The following is a 16,350-nucleotide window of genomic DNA, read 5'->3' as shown; positions in this document are numbered from 1 at the left end:
TCTGTAATTTAAAATAATTTCCATTGTAATAGGAAAAAATAAAATTTTTGCTGCTAATTATTCCAGTACTTTTAAATAGTCACGTAGCTCTGCCTATCTGCTATCCAACACTTAAAACGGATGTTTCCAGACACTGTTTAATTTCTCAGCCAACTAGCAGAAATATGCGTATTTAAAGTGCAGCCATTAGTTGAGATTCCTGCACAAATTGTATTTTTGGTACTCACCAGGGTAGACTTGTGTGTGACATCCCCAACAGTGAAACTCAATGAGGAAGTTGTATTAAACAGCAACTGGATGCTTTAGGAAAGAGACTTATTTCCCCTTTCCTTTCTCATTTAAGAGCAAAATGAGCATCTTCATTATCCAAAGTATGCCATACGGTTTTTTTTTTAATAAATGTATCTTATTTTATATTTAGAAATATTATAGATGTGTATCTTTCATCTTGAACAGTATTACAGGGTTCAGACAACACACAACGTACTTAAAGGATTACAACCATGAATACGCAAGTTCAACAACACACTTTGTCCTAAACCCTAATTAAGCTTTTGGGTTAAGGAGGCAACAGTAAGTGCAACTACAAGCGATCTGCTAAAAATAGCTTTGTTCTCCTTTTTTCTTTTTGTGCTATAGAAAAAAAAAAAAAAAAAAAAAAAAAAAAAAAAACAGGATAAGGAGGGAGCAAGTAAAATACATAAAGCTTTCTCTAAAGAACAAAAGGGTGTTTTGATTTTCCCTATCCTCTTCTTCAGTGTTACTTGTGAGATCTCTTTTTCCTGCTGAAGCCTGCCCCGGCTGACTTAATTGCAGCAGGGAGCAAATGTGAGTGTTCCCCTTCCAGTACAAACGACTTCTAGTACTGCATCAGAAGAAGAGTGTTTGTGGTGAACTCCACTTTGGCAGGTAGCATGGCCCATTTCCACGTGAGCAGGAATGATCCCCTTCTCAACCCACTGCCTTGCACAAGGTAGAACAATTTAGGGCTATGAAGACCATCAGAGATGCAGCCTTCAGCTAATTGTAAGACAAGACCCTACACCACCTCTACACCACCCCTGGAGTGTGTGTTTGGGTGGTTCAAGATATAATAGTGAGATCACTAAATTCAAGAAAGAAATAATCCCCATGATCACCCACCCAAACTAAGCCATACCGACATGGGGCAATAGATCCCACAGAACATGCAAAATTAGTAGTTTGGACAACCAACTGAAAAGCAGACGCTGCAGCCTCTAGAGGTCTTCCTCCTTCTCCCCCTTTCTCCTACTTCTCTCTCAAATCACACTCAGCCAGTGCATTTAGGTTTCCCTTTAATTTTTAAACAAGCAAATTGGCTGCAAATAGGGCAGGTCCTTTAAGTATTGTCTCTGCTAAACATCCTCTTGAATGACAACCTGAAGTGCAGCTAGTTACATAGGATCAAGAAGATTTAATTTTGTTGTCAGAATAAAGCAGTCTTTTTCATTTTAAGTCCTCTGCACTCAGCAAGGGAGGAGAAATGACAAAGTAAAGCATCAACTGACTTAACATCTCAATGATCCAGCCTGCTAATTGGCTCACTTTGGGAAGTGTTTGGATGTGTTAAAAAGGGTAGGTGACCAGATTAGCAAAATGTACAAACCCTGAAGACACTCCTAGACAGAACTGCAGGAAGGAAATGTGGAGGAGGAAGCAGCAATGTGGTAGGAGGCAGCTCTGGGCATCCAACTACTTGAGCTTCTACTACCCTGGAGGGAAGAGCCTGGTTTTGTCAGACATTAAACCCCCTCCATTCTGGTCAATGGATGCCACACACTACAGTGCAGAGAGTCCCATAGCATAGAACATGGTATGATAAACCAAAACCCAAGTGTCTTCTAGAGCATCAACGCAGCTGAAGGTGATTTGAACCACTGGGTGCGTTGATTTCCCTGTTCCCTCCCTCCCAGTCACAAAAATGAATGCCTGCAATGGTTCAGGAGGGAGCCTTTGAGGTCCTGTCAGGCATTTCAATAAAACATAAGGGTGAGTTTCAACCAGAGAGATGGTGGAGAACAATCTGATGATAAAACACAGCCTGCTGATGGAGTCCACCATCCACCAGTGCTTTTTGGAATAGACCCAATACCCCACAAGTCAATAACCCTGAGCACTGGGATAATAGAAAGGAAATAAAAAAAAGGGTATAAACTGTACAGCTGTTACATGCTAAAGCTGGAAGCCACCTCACGCAGAGTCAGCCAGAAAAAAATAGGTCTGGTCAGTGGAGACAGAGAGAGAGTCACTCCTCAAGGCTGATTCATCTTGCCTGTCTCAAACACCCACCCACTTGGAATGACATGCCCTTTGGCAGCACTGCTTTCTCAAACTACAGCCCTAAACAGCCCCTTATAGTTTGGACATCTAATTAAACTTACGTGAACTGAAATCCACTCTTTGAGACTACTTACCAGCTTCAGATAACTGCTGCTGCAAAAGTAACACCAGAGCAAAAACACTGTTTTGTCTCAAGGTGAGACTTCACCCCCTTCAAGAGGAACTCAGACTTACTCTCCACTGGGACCTCAATGTTTTCTCACCCTCAGCATGAACATCACTCCAAGAACAGGACACTAGCAAGTGTCATTCATGCCACTGAATACATCTTAGTGATGATAACACACGTAGCAAACTCCAGGGCAATGATGGAAGGGAAAGCCGCTGCTCAGTAAGCAGCAGCTGTTATCCCAAACAGGGTTTATATTCCAAAATAACTCAATGTTTCTTTGGAAAAGGAAATAGATTGTGGCTATGGTATGTCTAATAGTGAGATCCAGCCTATCCAACTGGATGTCAGGCATGATAGGATGCTATTGGCAATGAAGAAAGTCCATGTATTAAGAACAGGCAGACAAGCAAACAATGCCAGAAGTTACCCTCTTTTGTGGAAGAAGAGAGCAGTTACTGTAAAATGTCATTTTATTTAAAGTGGATTGAGCAAATCACTGCAAATCTAAGTGCTGACACTGAATGTTTGATATACGCTTACAACAATGGTGGACACATGGAAATACAGGCCAATATTTACCCACTGTCCAGGTAAGCCCAACTCAGAGGAAACAAGGAGCACTACTAAGATCCCATCAATAGCAACTGAAAATCCACACGTCAGCCCAGTAGTCACATACTGTGATGGCAAAAGGCAACAGAGTCTGAATCTGCAAGGGGACACAAGCCTTGAGGCACCTCCAGGATCCAAACAAACCCCAGGATGGCTGCAGCAGCAGTGTCCTCACCAACAGCAAGCACGCCCAAGCGGCAACCCAAGCCAGGAGGGCTCAGAAGGCTCACTATATAAAATGCTGTGTGGATGAAAGCTTTTACCCAAGGATAGGCCAAAAAGAGATGCCAAGTGAAAAAGAATGAAAGGAAATGAGGGTAGGTGAAAGAAGGTAAAAGGAATTAACTTCTCACCCGCACAGCTCCAACCAACCGCAGGACGCAATTAAACTGGGTTTTGTGACCACAGAGCGTAAGCAGTAGGCTAAAGGTTGAGCCTACCTAGGAATAGGACAATTCAGATGTATACTTCTACTGTGTTTTTAATGATGCAGCTGTACATTAGTGATTAGCTAATTATGAGCTATCCAGCTGTTATTACTGATAATACAGGATGGCTTGTGTCCTGGAGCAGGACTCTTCTGGCATTAATGTGAGTTCGTGCTGAGCTCCCACCTGCAAAAGCCATGAAAGCCTTCCTACCTCATATTTTAACATCCAAAGCCTGGGCAAGGTTCATGTCTCATGGACTGGCTACCTATTAGCATTTCATAACGTCTTACAACAATGTGATTATTACGGCTCTTTTCATTCTGTCAGGTTTCTGAAATCATACTAGTTAGATCTTTCTTTCCTTCAGTATTCGCATTACTTTACTGACTTCTTTGTCTTATTGGATTTCCTAATTTAGGTACTTGGTAAGGCTCCTTCAGAATGAGCGTTCCAAAATGCCTTGCTTTTTGCTGGAAGTGGTTCTCTGAAGTCTTTTGGTCCCGAGTTCACGCTGAGGGATTAACGGTGCTCTGGAGTTTCTTAGCAGGGCATTTGCCTCCATCCTGCTTTTACGTAGCAAACAGCGGTCACAGCTTAAAGGGGCTGTATACATCAGGAAGCTCTAATCCTCTCTAGACGGCAGAAAGGAAAAGAGGTCTGAAATTGCTGCAATTTCCTTTGGTTTCTGTTCTCTCTTCCCCACTGCCTGCCAGCAGCCATTTTGGGACAGAGAAAGCCTCCATTATTCTAACTTTTAATACTTTATTTACTTACTCATGGTCCGCTGGTTAAGTAATTACTGCTGAAATTAACTTAATTACTTAGTAAGTAATTAAATGCTTTTGATGCATAGACAGAAATTTTCCTTCATTAAGAAGTAACTTTGTGGCAATAAACTTTTTACCTTTGTCAAGTTGTTAGGAATAATTAGACCAACGTAACAGGTCTGAAAAACACTAAAAACAACGCAGCCCCCTTTTCCATTTTAATAACTGCATCTACAAACCTGATTAAGTGATAATGGAGGTATTAACCAAATTATATTTAAAAATAAATAGATTAAACAGAAGCTGTTTCAACTCAAAGGTTAACATTGTTCCAAGAAGTTACAGGCATCAATTTACAAGAACTTATAATGACAATAACTCCAGAACCACTATTAAGTACTGAATGTGCCACTCAATTTTAAGGAGACAAATTATTAGACCTTTCATTATTACTGTTTTAGAAATGAAAGGCCTAAACTCATTCCTGTTATTTACATGAAACACTCACTTTTGATTTTGCTACTCACAAGCTGCCCAGTGTATCTACCGAGCAGCAGGTCTGCCAGCACTCAGGTCCTCCAGTTCTGACTGAGTTCGTAAATAAATGAACCATTAAACAATAATTCTGTAAAATAAACAACACAGGAGACTACAAATGAAAATTAAAATGCACATTATCCTGTGATACATTTATGGAGACTGTGCTTTTACTAATATTAACTCCTATTCAAATGAAAGGGTTTAAAGATTAAGCCTGTGTACGGATGACTTCTTACAAGGGGGAAGTATGAAACAATCCTGCAGTGTTCCTGCTAGCCTTGGACAGACCTGTAATGCTGTCAAAGGCATTTTCAACAGCAACTGTGGTTCTCTACAGGGCAGTGAAAGGCAGCCAACAGGTACACTCCAACAATTCCTAAAATCCAATGAAGTTACATAGGAAAGATGCAAATTACGGATTTATTTCCTCATGTTTTACAGCTACCTGTGCCAGGTCTGCAAGTAAAGCCACTGTGGTAGCTACGGCACTCAGCATAACCTGAGACAGTGTTGTGTCTGCTTTCAGGGTGAAACCACCAGCACGTCTTGTGAAGAGAAGGCAACTAACTAAACATAAAGGACGCCTGCACCTAGCTACCTGGAATCCACAGCACAGTAAGTGTGTTGTAACAGCACAAAAGCAAGCAGCAACCAGGAATCCACCACTTTGTTAGATCAACAAGGTAAAAATAAATAGGAACATTAGTGTGTGACTAGCAAAGACTGAAAATCTTGGGCTACAAATTTGTAGGGCTTAAATGAATCTTGCCCAATTTAGGAATAACATTATCCTACACAAGTAATTGTCATGTTGCATTAGCTATTCTTTATGTCTCATTCAGGATAGCATTACTTTTAGTTATCATGTACTATAATAATGATGGTACTGAGTTATATGGGTATTACTTGTGTGGAGTGACTGAGATTTTTCAAAGGTTTGTAAGTAATTGTTGCCACTCCTCCTAAATGGAAACCATCTCATTTTAATGGCAGATGTGACAAAACCTCCTTTTTTTTAAAAAAAAAAAAAAAAAATTACAAGCAAAAATAATAATAAAACAGGTGTTCTTTTGAGAAGAGGTTTTAAGCAGGGGCAAAGGGCAGCAGCTGAAGGGGTGCCCCCATCCCATTTCCCTCTGAAGTGAGGAGAGGGAATTCCATCATCTGTTAACCACAACAGAAACACACTGGGTAATTAATAACAAAAAAAAAAAAAAATACACAGCCCTCAGAAAGATCACTCCTCCTAATCCTTGCCCACTCTCACTTTAAGATTCTTACCCATAGTTTCAAACAGCCCCAGTAGCATAAGAAAACTGGGGGCTTTTAACTGAAGGCAGGTGAGCACCTGAGCTGCTGAGCCCTGGGGAAGGCTGCCTGCCCACGGGCAGCAGCTGGCACCCTACACCTTATACCAAGCAGCTCAAGCCCAAATTTCTTCTTTTCTTGCTATGAGTTTTGCCCGCAGAGTTCTTTCTGTCCGTCTGCGTGTAACAGGAACACTACCAGGTCACAAGCACACAAGCAACAAACCAAATGCTCTTAGCTATTTATCCTGTTACAAGAATTATGTTTAAATACCTCAATGCTATTTCTAATCCGTATTTAATAACATGGCAAGATGCCGGTTGAACATTCTACATTGAGACAAAAATCTTATATCCTTTTTAAATTCTTACAGGGAATTACTGCAACAAAAGAGCATTATATTCTCAAACACATTATAGGTCTGGGAAAAACAGATTAACTGGTATTTCAGTGACACATCCTGTTTTACACTTCACTGTAGGATACTTACCAACACAGCCCTGCTTTTTCAATCTAAATGCAAAACACATACATACATACAAAGTATCTGTAATTTGTACTGTAAGCAAATAAGTAAATAAATAAGAAATAACCAAAACAAATAAGCTACTTTACGCAACTCGAGGAAGTAGGTGGATGAAGGCTTGGTGGAAAGTGCTTGAGAAAATAATTTTCCGCTGGTGTTCCTAATTCTGATGCTTAAACCAGAGGTGAAGGTGAAATGAGGGATTTATTTATGTGGTGTTTTCTTCCCCCTCCCCTCCCTTTTTAACAGTATTTTATATTTTGGCCCAAGTAGAAAAATAATTCAAATGACCAGGTAAAATATTACATAGAAACGCCAGTTCCTGTGGAAACTGGCAAAACTGGGTCCCATAAGAGCAGCAAAACACTGGGCACCAGTAACAGCAAAAACGCAGGGGCTCCATCACAAGAACTAGACTCTGCTCCCTCGTTTCTCAGTAGAAACCCAAATTCAAAGCCTATCCTCATCCTGCTCTCCTTACCACCTCATTTCCATTCCCAGCCCTCTGGAAACTGTGAGAAACACAGCACTGCTAATCCAAATACAGTTTTTAAATGTATACTGCATGCACCATACTGCAAAACAATCAGCCCCGGTACCTACAGCACCTTGCTCTGAGGGATGTCAGCGCACACCCCTACATTTTTAAGCCTTTAGGGCATATTCAGATCCTGTTCCAAGTTTCATCTACCACCATTTTACTTTTTCAGCTCAGATTCAGTAATAGCTTTTAAAAGTAATTTCACAGAATTAATTACCACATAAATGTCAATGATTCTCCAAGGCACAAAGGACAGCTTTTCTGCAACCTGAGTAAATGGTTAACTATTCCATTTTAGTAATTTAGTAATAAAGGACATGCATTTGCAACTCCAATCCTTCTGCCATTTACTTCATTCGTCACAATTATATTTCTAGTCTAAGTATTTAAATGTATGTTGAAATTTCAGCATATGAAGAGGAAAAAAAGTGGGAAGTATCACCTTTGCACCTCTGCCTGTGTCCTTTCACAATAATCACCTCTCTAGGAGGGGAAAAAAAGGAGAAAGGTAACTCTTCCTACAAAGCCAGCCCCCTCACTGGGGCAAACACCACTTCACGTATCTGCCTTGTGCAGAGCTGCTCGAGGAGCATCATCCCAAGGATGGGCTCCCGCAGCCTTTTCAGACAGCACACAGCACAAGCTGCCACTGCTTGGTTTGCGAAGCTAAGGATTTTTATTAGGGAATTAAAACAATTTCCCTCAGTGCCCGTGTTATTGAAAGCAACTGGAATGTAATCACTCCTCTTGCTCAGTCTTTTATCAGTAAATAATCAGACACTGCAAATGGAAATGCATACAACTCCTTATCACTGCGTGACATTTTATTATCTGGGCAAGAAAATAATCATGCAACCTTCACACGGCATTGACTTACACCCCACAGTCAGAGCCCAAGGAGCGAGCAATTCCTTGCTTTTTAAAAGAGGCAGTAGGATCTGTTTTGGATGAGAAACCAGGAAACTGAATGTAGTCAGTGATGGACCACGAGCAAGTCTGGTTGCTTCAGTTCCCCGTCTATAAAATACAGAATATTTCCTTTTCCTGCCTTACTCCCTACTATTTCTGATGAGGAGGGTCTGTCTTCTGCAAAAAAAAAAGAAAAAGCATACAACCACCAATTCAAAGTGACCTTATCTGAGATAAACCTCCTAAAAAAAGTGTAGCTGGATTAGTAATTTCCATTATCACTTCCCCTTAAATACATATATATATTTATTTTTTTAATAACCTTAAATATACCCTTGCATGGATCCATACTATAAATAGCACAAGGCTGTAAGAAAGGCCAAAGCACCAAGCAGGCAGCAAGAGAAGTCCCAAGCACGGAGGCATGATAGCACATCAGGCAGTGATCACCTCATTTCCAAAGAAGGGTGGAGCCATTCCACAGGATTTATGAGCCAAAGGCTCACTTTGACAATCAGGGACAAGGAAAACTTCCAGCTCTGTCCTGGTCCAGGAGGCAGGTAACATCAGCCTTACTATGATGGCAAAGCTCAGGGAGAAGAGGCATGGCTGGATCTTGGGCAGCAGGCTTACCTCATCACAAATTTCTGCTGATTTCAGAGAACAAGAAATACAGGATGGGCCTGTAGCCTGAATCAAGAAAAAGTGACCTCTGGCTAGCAAAAGGCTTAAGTGGCACGCGATTTTAAACCTATATTTAAAGAAAACACACAGTGAGGTGCTTTACTGAATCAGTGTACTGAGAATAAATAAAAATATGAAAAGATCTAGAAATATAGATTTGAAGGCATTTGCTTTTTTCAAGTTTTATATATATATATATATATATTTTTTTTTTTTTACATAAAGCAAGCTTGCAAACAGCAGAGATCTGCAATTGCACTAAAAATAGACGCTTACAGCTTGTACGATAACATGCACACATAAAGCTTCAGGATTTCAACACAGACAAAAAGGGGGCTCTAAGAAGTCTGGCTAGATCATACTGAAAAGAAAAAAATGGATGAAAAATCATAACTGTGATCTGCTGGACTGTGTTTTTGTAGAACAGGATTTGGACTACAAGTTGTAGACATGACTGCTCTGGCCAGCATATCTCCAAGAGCACGGTAGCAACAGGGATTTTAGTGTGGTCTTCCAGGCTATTCTAAAGTCAGCAGCTCCAAGGATCTTTGTTTCTTTGCAGCAGCCTAAGCCCTACAAAGGTGACAACCCAAACTGCCAAAAAGGAAAGCATGAGAAGTAACTATGAAAAGACTGAAGTAGGAGAGTGTGCATAGCTCTTTTGGAGAAAAGAAAAAGAGAAAAAGAAATTCATAATGTTGCGTCCTCTTAAGCTGCACCAGGGAACCCTGATTTGACACATTCCAGCTGGGAAATGAAAAGAAAAAGGTAACTGAGAAAAGGCAAATGCCCCTGGGAAGCCAGCCAGTTTCGTGCTTTGTAAGACACTCCCGGAAACAGCACCGCCCCACGTGTGTTACCAAGCACACCTGCTGACCTGCGCTGGTACTTGGTGTACTGCTGGATAGATTCAGAGTCAAAAATTGTCCTACAAACAGCAAACCAGCCAGCAACCAGGAAATTGGGACCGTTCTGGTTCGGCTCGGTCTCGGCCAGCTCCAGCCAGATGCTGCTTTCGGCACACCGTGCTCCTGCCCTGCTTCACCACGCCGGCTTTCTTCTGAACGCCTTCTCCCTCTGGTTTTAGGATAGCTTTCCTTACTCCTCGGTTACAGAAGCTGACAGGTCCCATAGCCAGCTGTATCAAAAAGGATGGTGTGGGGGGGAAACAACGTAAAAGCTCCTGCTTTCTGAGGAAGGTGCACAAGATGCGGCTTGGGAAGGATGAGAACTGAGCAAGGAGAAAGCAGTGGGTGTGCTCATTGGGGAAAATAGGGCATGGTTTTGACAGAAGGTGAAACACTGGTAGGGGTGGGGGAAAGAATGGAAGGAGCAGCAGTCTGGTTCTACTATTGCCCAAACTTCATCAGATTTAATTTGTTTCCCTGCTAATTCCCCAGCAATTTATCTTACTGTAGCATTTCACCAGTCCAATGCAGTCATTTTTGCAAGATCTGGGCAAAGGGCTCTTATCCCTTTGCTTGGATAAATATGCACTACCTCAGCTTCCCCCAAAACTTCATTTAATCCATAAATAAGGATGCAGCATAACTTCCCACATACACATCTTTACTTCCATCCTCCTGAGTCCATTTAAATCCTGACTTCCTACAACAAATCTACATTAAGAAGGCAGTATTTTCTTTTAGATATTTTCACTTTGATACAGGATATCAGCCATTCTTCTTGTAAACAATACCTATCTGACTTACAGACTCCTTACACTGATGAGCAAAAATCAAAATCTTAAGTATCTACTCAGTAATTATACTGTAACTGCTTACATCAGGTACAGAACAGAGTCTACTGAATGGGCATAAAGGCTATGATTTTTTTTAGGGACCTGAGCTCCTGCTGTCTATGGACTTCTTGAGTTTTAGGACAGCCATTTTGTACTTCAAATTGAATTTATATATGAGCTACAGGTCCACCACATCACAGAAAATGGGGTTGGTTCTTCCCTAGCACGTAACACACTGCCCCTCAAGTCGGATACGTCAACTGTGGTGTCTGGAGGCACGGATGGAGGCACTTGCTATTTCCTCTGTCTCCAGTCACAGCAAGGCTTCTGGCACTTTAACTTTCTGGTTTATCAGAAATTTTGATAATTCAGCACATCTCTAAGCGTGTTTGACTGACCTGACATATCTCAAGGAATGGCACAAGGAAATTTGGTATCAGTGAAGTAACCTCACTCCCTGCTAGGGATAAAATAACTCTCTGAATGAAAATAAATGACTTTGATTTAGAGACCAAGAATGTCACAAAAACTGGGTGAAGCTTATTACTTTTTGTTGGATAAAATCTATTGCCTTAGGCTCAGGGGCAGCTTTTACTACAAAAAATTTAACCCTGAAGCTAAACAAAAACTGTTTTGGAAGAGTAATCTCAGAGAAGACCTTGTGCTCAAGCCGGCTTGTCTGGTTGCTTGTGCTCAGCACTTACAGCAAAATCAGTATCCCCAGAAATCTTTGGCATGATGAAATCTGTAGTTGTGATTCCAGTGTTTAAGTTGTCTGTCTGTGAGAAAATTTTAAACTGATTGGTAGATAAGCTTGCAGGTTTTTGGTGGTGGTGGTTTTTGTTCTTTTAATTTAGAAATAGACTTAAACCCTACATGAATTTTTAGATTGCTTAAAAATAACTGAATATTTCACTAAATTCAAATGGAAAGATAAATATATGTCATTTTTTGACAAATAAAGGGCTCTCACCATGGAGCGGGGAAGGGGAAGAGAACATACACATGCTTACTCTTAGAAGACCAGTGTCCTACCCAACCAGAAAGTATATCTGAATGCCCTTCGCAAACACTTGCCTTTGAAAGCCATCAAACATCCCTATCTAAAGGAAACACACGGTACGTGCTGTTTCATGGGAAAGTGGAAATCAAATAAGTACCTGGAGAAATGCTTCGATACGGTGTTACCCTTACAGCCTAGGAGTCTTTTGCTGTTCAGCTTCATTATGGGCATGGTCTGGATTCCTAAAGACAAATGTCTGCTGTCTTTGGGGATGCCTTACAGTAGCCTGTCTGGCATCTAGCTGCTGGTCCAGAAAGACATCGTCTTCCACAAAGGCTGCTAACCCTGCTAAGTGCTCTGGTATGAGATCTCTGCATTGAACTGTCCAAGTTCAAACTACACAGCAACACATAGCAACCCAAATCAGCTTAAAAGCACAGTTCCCAACACCCATTCTTGTGGAGCTGGCAGGAACTTTGCCGCCCACCTCACAGGGGGAGGCACGGGACAGCACAATCGTCACGATATTCAAACGTGCAGGCAAAATGGGAGCGAACCCATGCAAAGCAGCAGGAAGCAGGCAAGGAAAAGGCCTTCACATTTGAAAGAACAAGCTCATGATCAGCAATGGTACAAACGGGAAGCAAATGCTGTGACTAGTCATCTCACAGTCGGATCTGAAAAAGACCCGCTTACTTTCTGACAGTGATGCTTCCGTTTGTTACTCTCAAAGCTTTATTACTGAAAGCAGAGCAAGAAATTTAATGTCAGCCACATCTGGTATAAAGCTCCCTAGCAGGGAAACTGAGGATCAGTCACTATCACTTATATTTTTTAGTCGTTTTTCTCCTATTATGGGGCTTGCTTTTAACATTACTATCTATTTGTGTTGCAGTATCACATGATGGCACAGACCTCCTATCTCAAGCACTGTGCGTGCAGGCACAGATAGCACACAGACAACATCTTGATCACTTACAAATAAGCCAAAACTCAGCAGGCAGACGAGCAGAAATAGCGACAACAAACGAACTAGGACCATATTTAACTGGACAGACAACAATCCCGCTGTCTTGAACAGCCAAATCGCTGCCCAGTTCCTACGAGCAGAAAAATAGGGAGCTGAAGGGCGAAAGAGGTCAGTGGCACTTGCAAAGCAGAGGTGGGTGACAACACCTCAAAAGCATTTTGAAGTAACAGACAGTCATGTAACACTGATTTAATAGAGCATGAGCAGCGGGGTGGCAGGTGTATTAGAAACATGCATGTGAAGGGAAGCATTTCAGGCTGGAAATGAACATTTGCATTCATTTTGGATCATCACCTCACTTCCTTAACTTTTGGATTTTAGGAGTTGCTCAGGAAGGATCATCATGCCTGTGGACCAACTGCTGAGGTCAGGTATAAGGACACAAGAATCCCCACATGCAACCATTCATGCTGTCTCACTTTGGAAACCACTTTCCTTCTTTCTCCTGTCAAAACCCAGCAGCAGCTACTAAAGCATAACATTGTGCACATGCTCCTAAAACACTTCAAGCTAGTACAGAGAGTTTCCAGTCCTTTTATACCTCCTTTCCTTTTGGCAAAAGACAGCGAGAGCATCTCCGGGTGACAGCAAGAGCAGCAGGAATTCACCCACAAAGGCGTAAGAGAAAACTGCTTCCCATTTCCCAGCACTGCCAGCCCTGCACATTTTGGTCAGCAGGGAGATGCTGAGCTCTCCCATAGGGTTTGTTTTTTTCTTTTTTTCCCGTAGATGTAACTGGAAAAAGCTTGTGCTGATATCAAACTAAAAAAGTTTAGCTCCCAGATGAGGTAAAATTTTCAAACTTTGTGACACTTTTCCACATTAGAAAATCATTAGAAAGATACCATTAGAAAAGCAGCTGCAGTGTTCTCAAGGCATCCGTGAGTTACTAATGCTAAATCAATCATGAAAACGCTCCTCTGGTTTTTGTTCATTCACAAATATTTATAAAAAAACATCCTTAGTCCTAATTTTGGGGACTGCAGAGTCACAGCATTTACTCTTATCCTTATCAGAGCCTGCTCTTTAATTTTGGCCATGTTCTCCATAAAGAGTGCACCCAGGTCCAGCAGCACACACGCAGCCATCGTGACTTTCACCCTCTGCCACGCGCCAGCATTCACTGATGGGCATGCGGGTACGAAACAGGCACAAGGGCGATACGCAGGCGAGCACAAAGTCACTTCAGCCAGGCTGAGCAGTGGCAGCTCCTGCTGCTTGACACACAAGCACAGAGCTCAGCCCCTGCTACTGCCCAAAAAGGCACCTATATGTATATGCCACAGCATCCCAGCCTGGGCTCCAAGGGCTCGCCTAAACCAGGCAGCACGTTCACCAACATCAATCATCACCGTTGCTCATTTTTCCAGTACACGAAAATGGCAGAAATTATTTTAAAGACCATCACAATTTATTTATTTTTGCTCTATTTTCCTCTAACCCTGCCCAGACACAAGCAAATTGGACAACTGAAAGGGATGTAACGTTGCTGGGCACTTTATTGGCCTTGTGAATCCCAAACTGTCCAGCCTGGGGGCAGAGGAGGCTCTCTCAATCCACCAAAACTGAGTTCCTTGTGCATCCTTTCCATTTAAACCTGAAGAAACCTCAAGTAATGCAGCACAGGGCTCTGCGGGGGAATCTCTGGGGGAAGCCACCTTGCAGTCAGGTCTGTGCCAGTGGGATCGTGTGGTCCCACAGCTTGTGGGGCTGGGGGTGCGGGCACCGTGACCAAGCGGGGAGCTTAGTCCTGTCCACACCAAAGCACAGGAGGAATGAGGGGTCGGAGGCAGGTGTATTTAGGGTGTTCATCACCAAATCGCCTTGCTCTGCCAGATTTAAACGCAGGAGCTGCCCGCGGGGTCCCGGTGAAGGGAAGGGTCACCAACCCGGCTGAGATGCACCCCACCAGCCCCCCGCGCCCTACCTTGACGAAGAGGGAGATGTCGTGCTCCTGCTTCTCCTCCTCCTCCTCTTCCTCCTGCTCCAGCGCTGCCGGTGAGCCCGTCCCATCCTCCTCATCCTCCGCCCGGCCCCGCACCCCGTTCAGCCGCAGCCCCGCCGCCTCCTCGCCGCCTCCCCCTGCCCCGGGGGCTTCGGCTCCTGTCCCAGCCTCCGGCCGGGGCTCGGCTCCGTCCTCGCCGTCCAGCCCCGCGCCCTCCGCCCCTCCGGGGCTCTCGGGAGCCTCCTCGGGCCCGGCCGGAGCCTCCCCGGGGCTCTCCCCCGACGGAGCCTCCTCCACGGCCGCCTGGGGGCTCGCCCCCGACGGAGCTTCCTCCCGCTCCCCATCCTGGGGCTCCGGCCCTAGCGGGGCCTCGTCCCTCTCCTCCTCATCGGGGGCTCCCCCCTGCACCTCCTCTCCCAAATGTCTCCCCGCCGCTTCCTCCTCGGGCTCCGCTCCCCCAGCCTCAGCCTCGGAGCCCGGCCCCGTCGGGGCCGCCGCTGCCGCCTCTTCGGGGCCCGTGGGCAGCGGGGCCGCCTCCTCTGCCTCCTCCGCCGCCCCCTCGGCCAGCACCGAGCCCTCCGCTCCCCCCCCCGGCAGCGCAGCACCGTCCCCGACGGGCTCCGACTCCTCTGCCCCCGACGGCGACTGCTGCCCCTCGCCGGGGGTCTCCTCCCGTCCCCCGGGGGAGCCTCCCCCTCCCTCGGGGGGCTCCGCGCTCCCGGCCGGCTCCTGTCCCGCCCCGCCGTCGGGGGGCACACCCGGGGGTCCCGCGGGGGGCTCCGCAGCCCCTTCGGGAGGCAGCTCCGGCTTCCCCGCCGCCGCTGCGGCTTCCTCGCCGCCCCCTGCCCCCGGGAGGTCGCTCCCCGACGGCTGTCCCGGGCTCTCCTCCATGGCACCGGGACCGGGACCGGGACTGGGACCGGGACGGTGCCGCCGAGCCTGGGAGCAGCGCCGGGCACCGGGGGGGGCCGCGCCTGCGCTGCAGCCCCGGGGGCGGCCAGGGGGCGGCAGCTGCAGGTGTGTGCGCTCCTCCCCCGGCTTTCAGCCCTGCCCGCCCCGCTGAAACGCTCAGGGGATGCTGGGGGGGGGGGACACGGGGCAGCGCTGCTGGCCGCCGCCCCAAAGCCGCCCCGACCCCATCCCGGGGATGGAGCCCGCAGCTGGGGGGGCGGGCAGCTTGTCTGATGGAGCTACGTGAGCAGTGAGTGTCTCTCCCCAGTACCCAATCCCTGGACAACACCAGTCCGCTGGTTTTGTCCGTCACCTGCTCTGTGGCTCTAAGTGCAAAATAAAATGAGGATTTCAATGGCAGCAAAAATAAAAAAAAATCTTTCAGTGGTAATTCCTGCCTCAGGAGTTGCTTACTGCTGCCTGCTCTGCTTATGCCACGACTTCCATGTGCCAGCAAGAGAGACAAAATAGGAAGAGTCGGGGGACAGGGTAAAGAGGGATGAGGTGGGCATAGATCAGAGAAGAGGCAGCTAGGTGGCACTTTTGGAAATATGCCATGAAAATTAGCTCTGTCCCAGCGAAGTCCTGCAGCTTCAGATCCCTGTTGCCCTGTGCTCTATGCATCCAACACTTCCCCTCTCAATTACTCAACAATTACTTAACAATTAATCTCCCCCGCTTCACACTCCTTTACGCTGTCTTCAAGCTCTTTATGTCCCATCTGTTTCTAAACCAGGCCCCCAGCTAATAAATATTATTTCCTCGGTTCAGCTCCAGCAAGGATTACTGCACACCTTCTTCGCCTAAAAGCTGAGTGCAGGTAATTAAATATCGCATATGTCAGACATTAGTGGACAGCACCAAGATCCCTTTACAGCCTGTTGGTGAA

General features: G+C 45.1%; 1 protein-coding gene and 1 long non-coding RNA gene across 2 annotated transcripts in view; one reads left to right on the top strand and one right to left on the bottom strand.

The window, feature by feature from the left end:
• The window catches only part of CLIC6 (chloride intracellular channel 6), a 28,264-nt gene extending 12,747 nt beyond the window's left edge, over nt 1-15,517 (bottom strand). The window contains exon 1 of the mRNA XM_027449142.3: nt 14,493-15,517. Coding sequence (XP_027304943.3) covers nt 14,493-15,401 — 909 coding nt within the window. The 5' untranslated portion in view covers nt 15,402-15,517. The remainder of the gene's footprint in view (nt 1-14,492) is intronic.
• Nucleotides 1,986-10,844, top strand: LOC119713375 (uncharacterized). Its single transcript, XR_005260560.2, has 3 exons — nt 1,986-5,182; nt 5,350-5,438; nt 9,354-10,844. It is a non-coding gene; the product is annotated as an uncharacterized lncRNA (long non-coding RNA).
• Nucleotides 15,518-16,350: the final 833 nt, after the last annotated feature.

This window comes from Anas platyrhynchos, chromosome 1 (assembly GCF_047663525.1).
Source record: "Anas platyrhynchos isolate ZD024472 breed Pekin duck chromosome 1, IASCAAS_PekinDuck_T2T, whole genome shotgun sequence".
Classification (NCBI taxonomy): Eukaryota; Metazoa; Chordata; class Aves; order Anseriformes; family Anatidae; genus Anas; species Anas platyrhynchos.
Note: the sequence above shows the minus strand (reverse complement) of the source record. Positions and strands in the feature narration are given on the sequence as shown.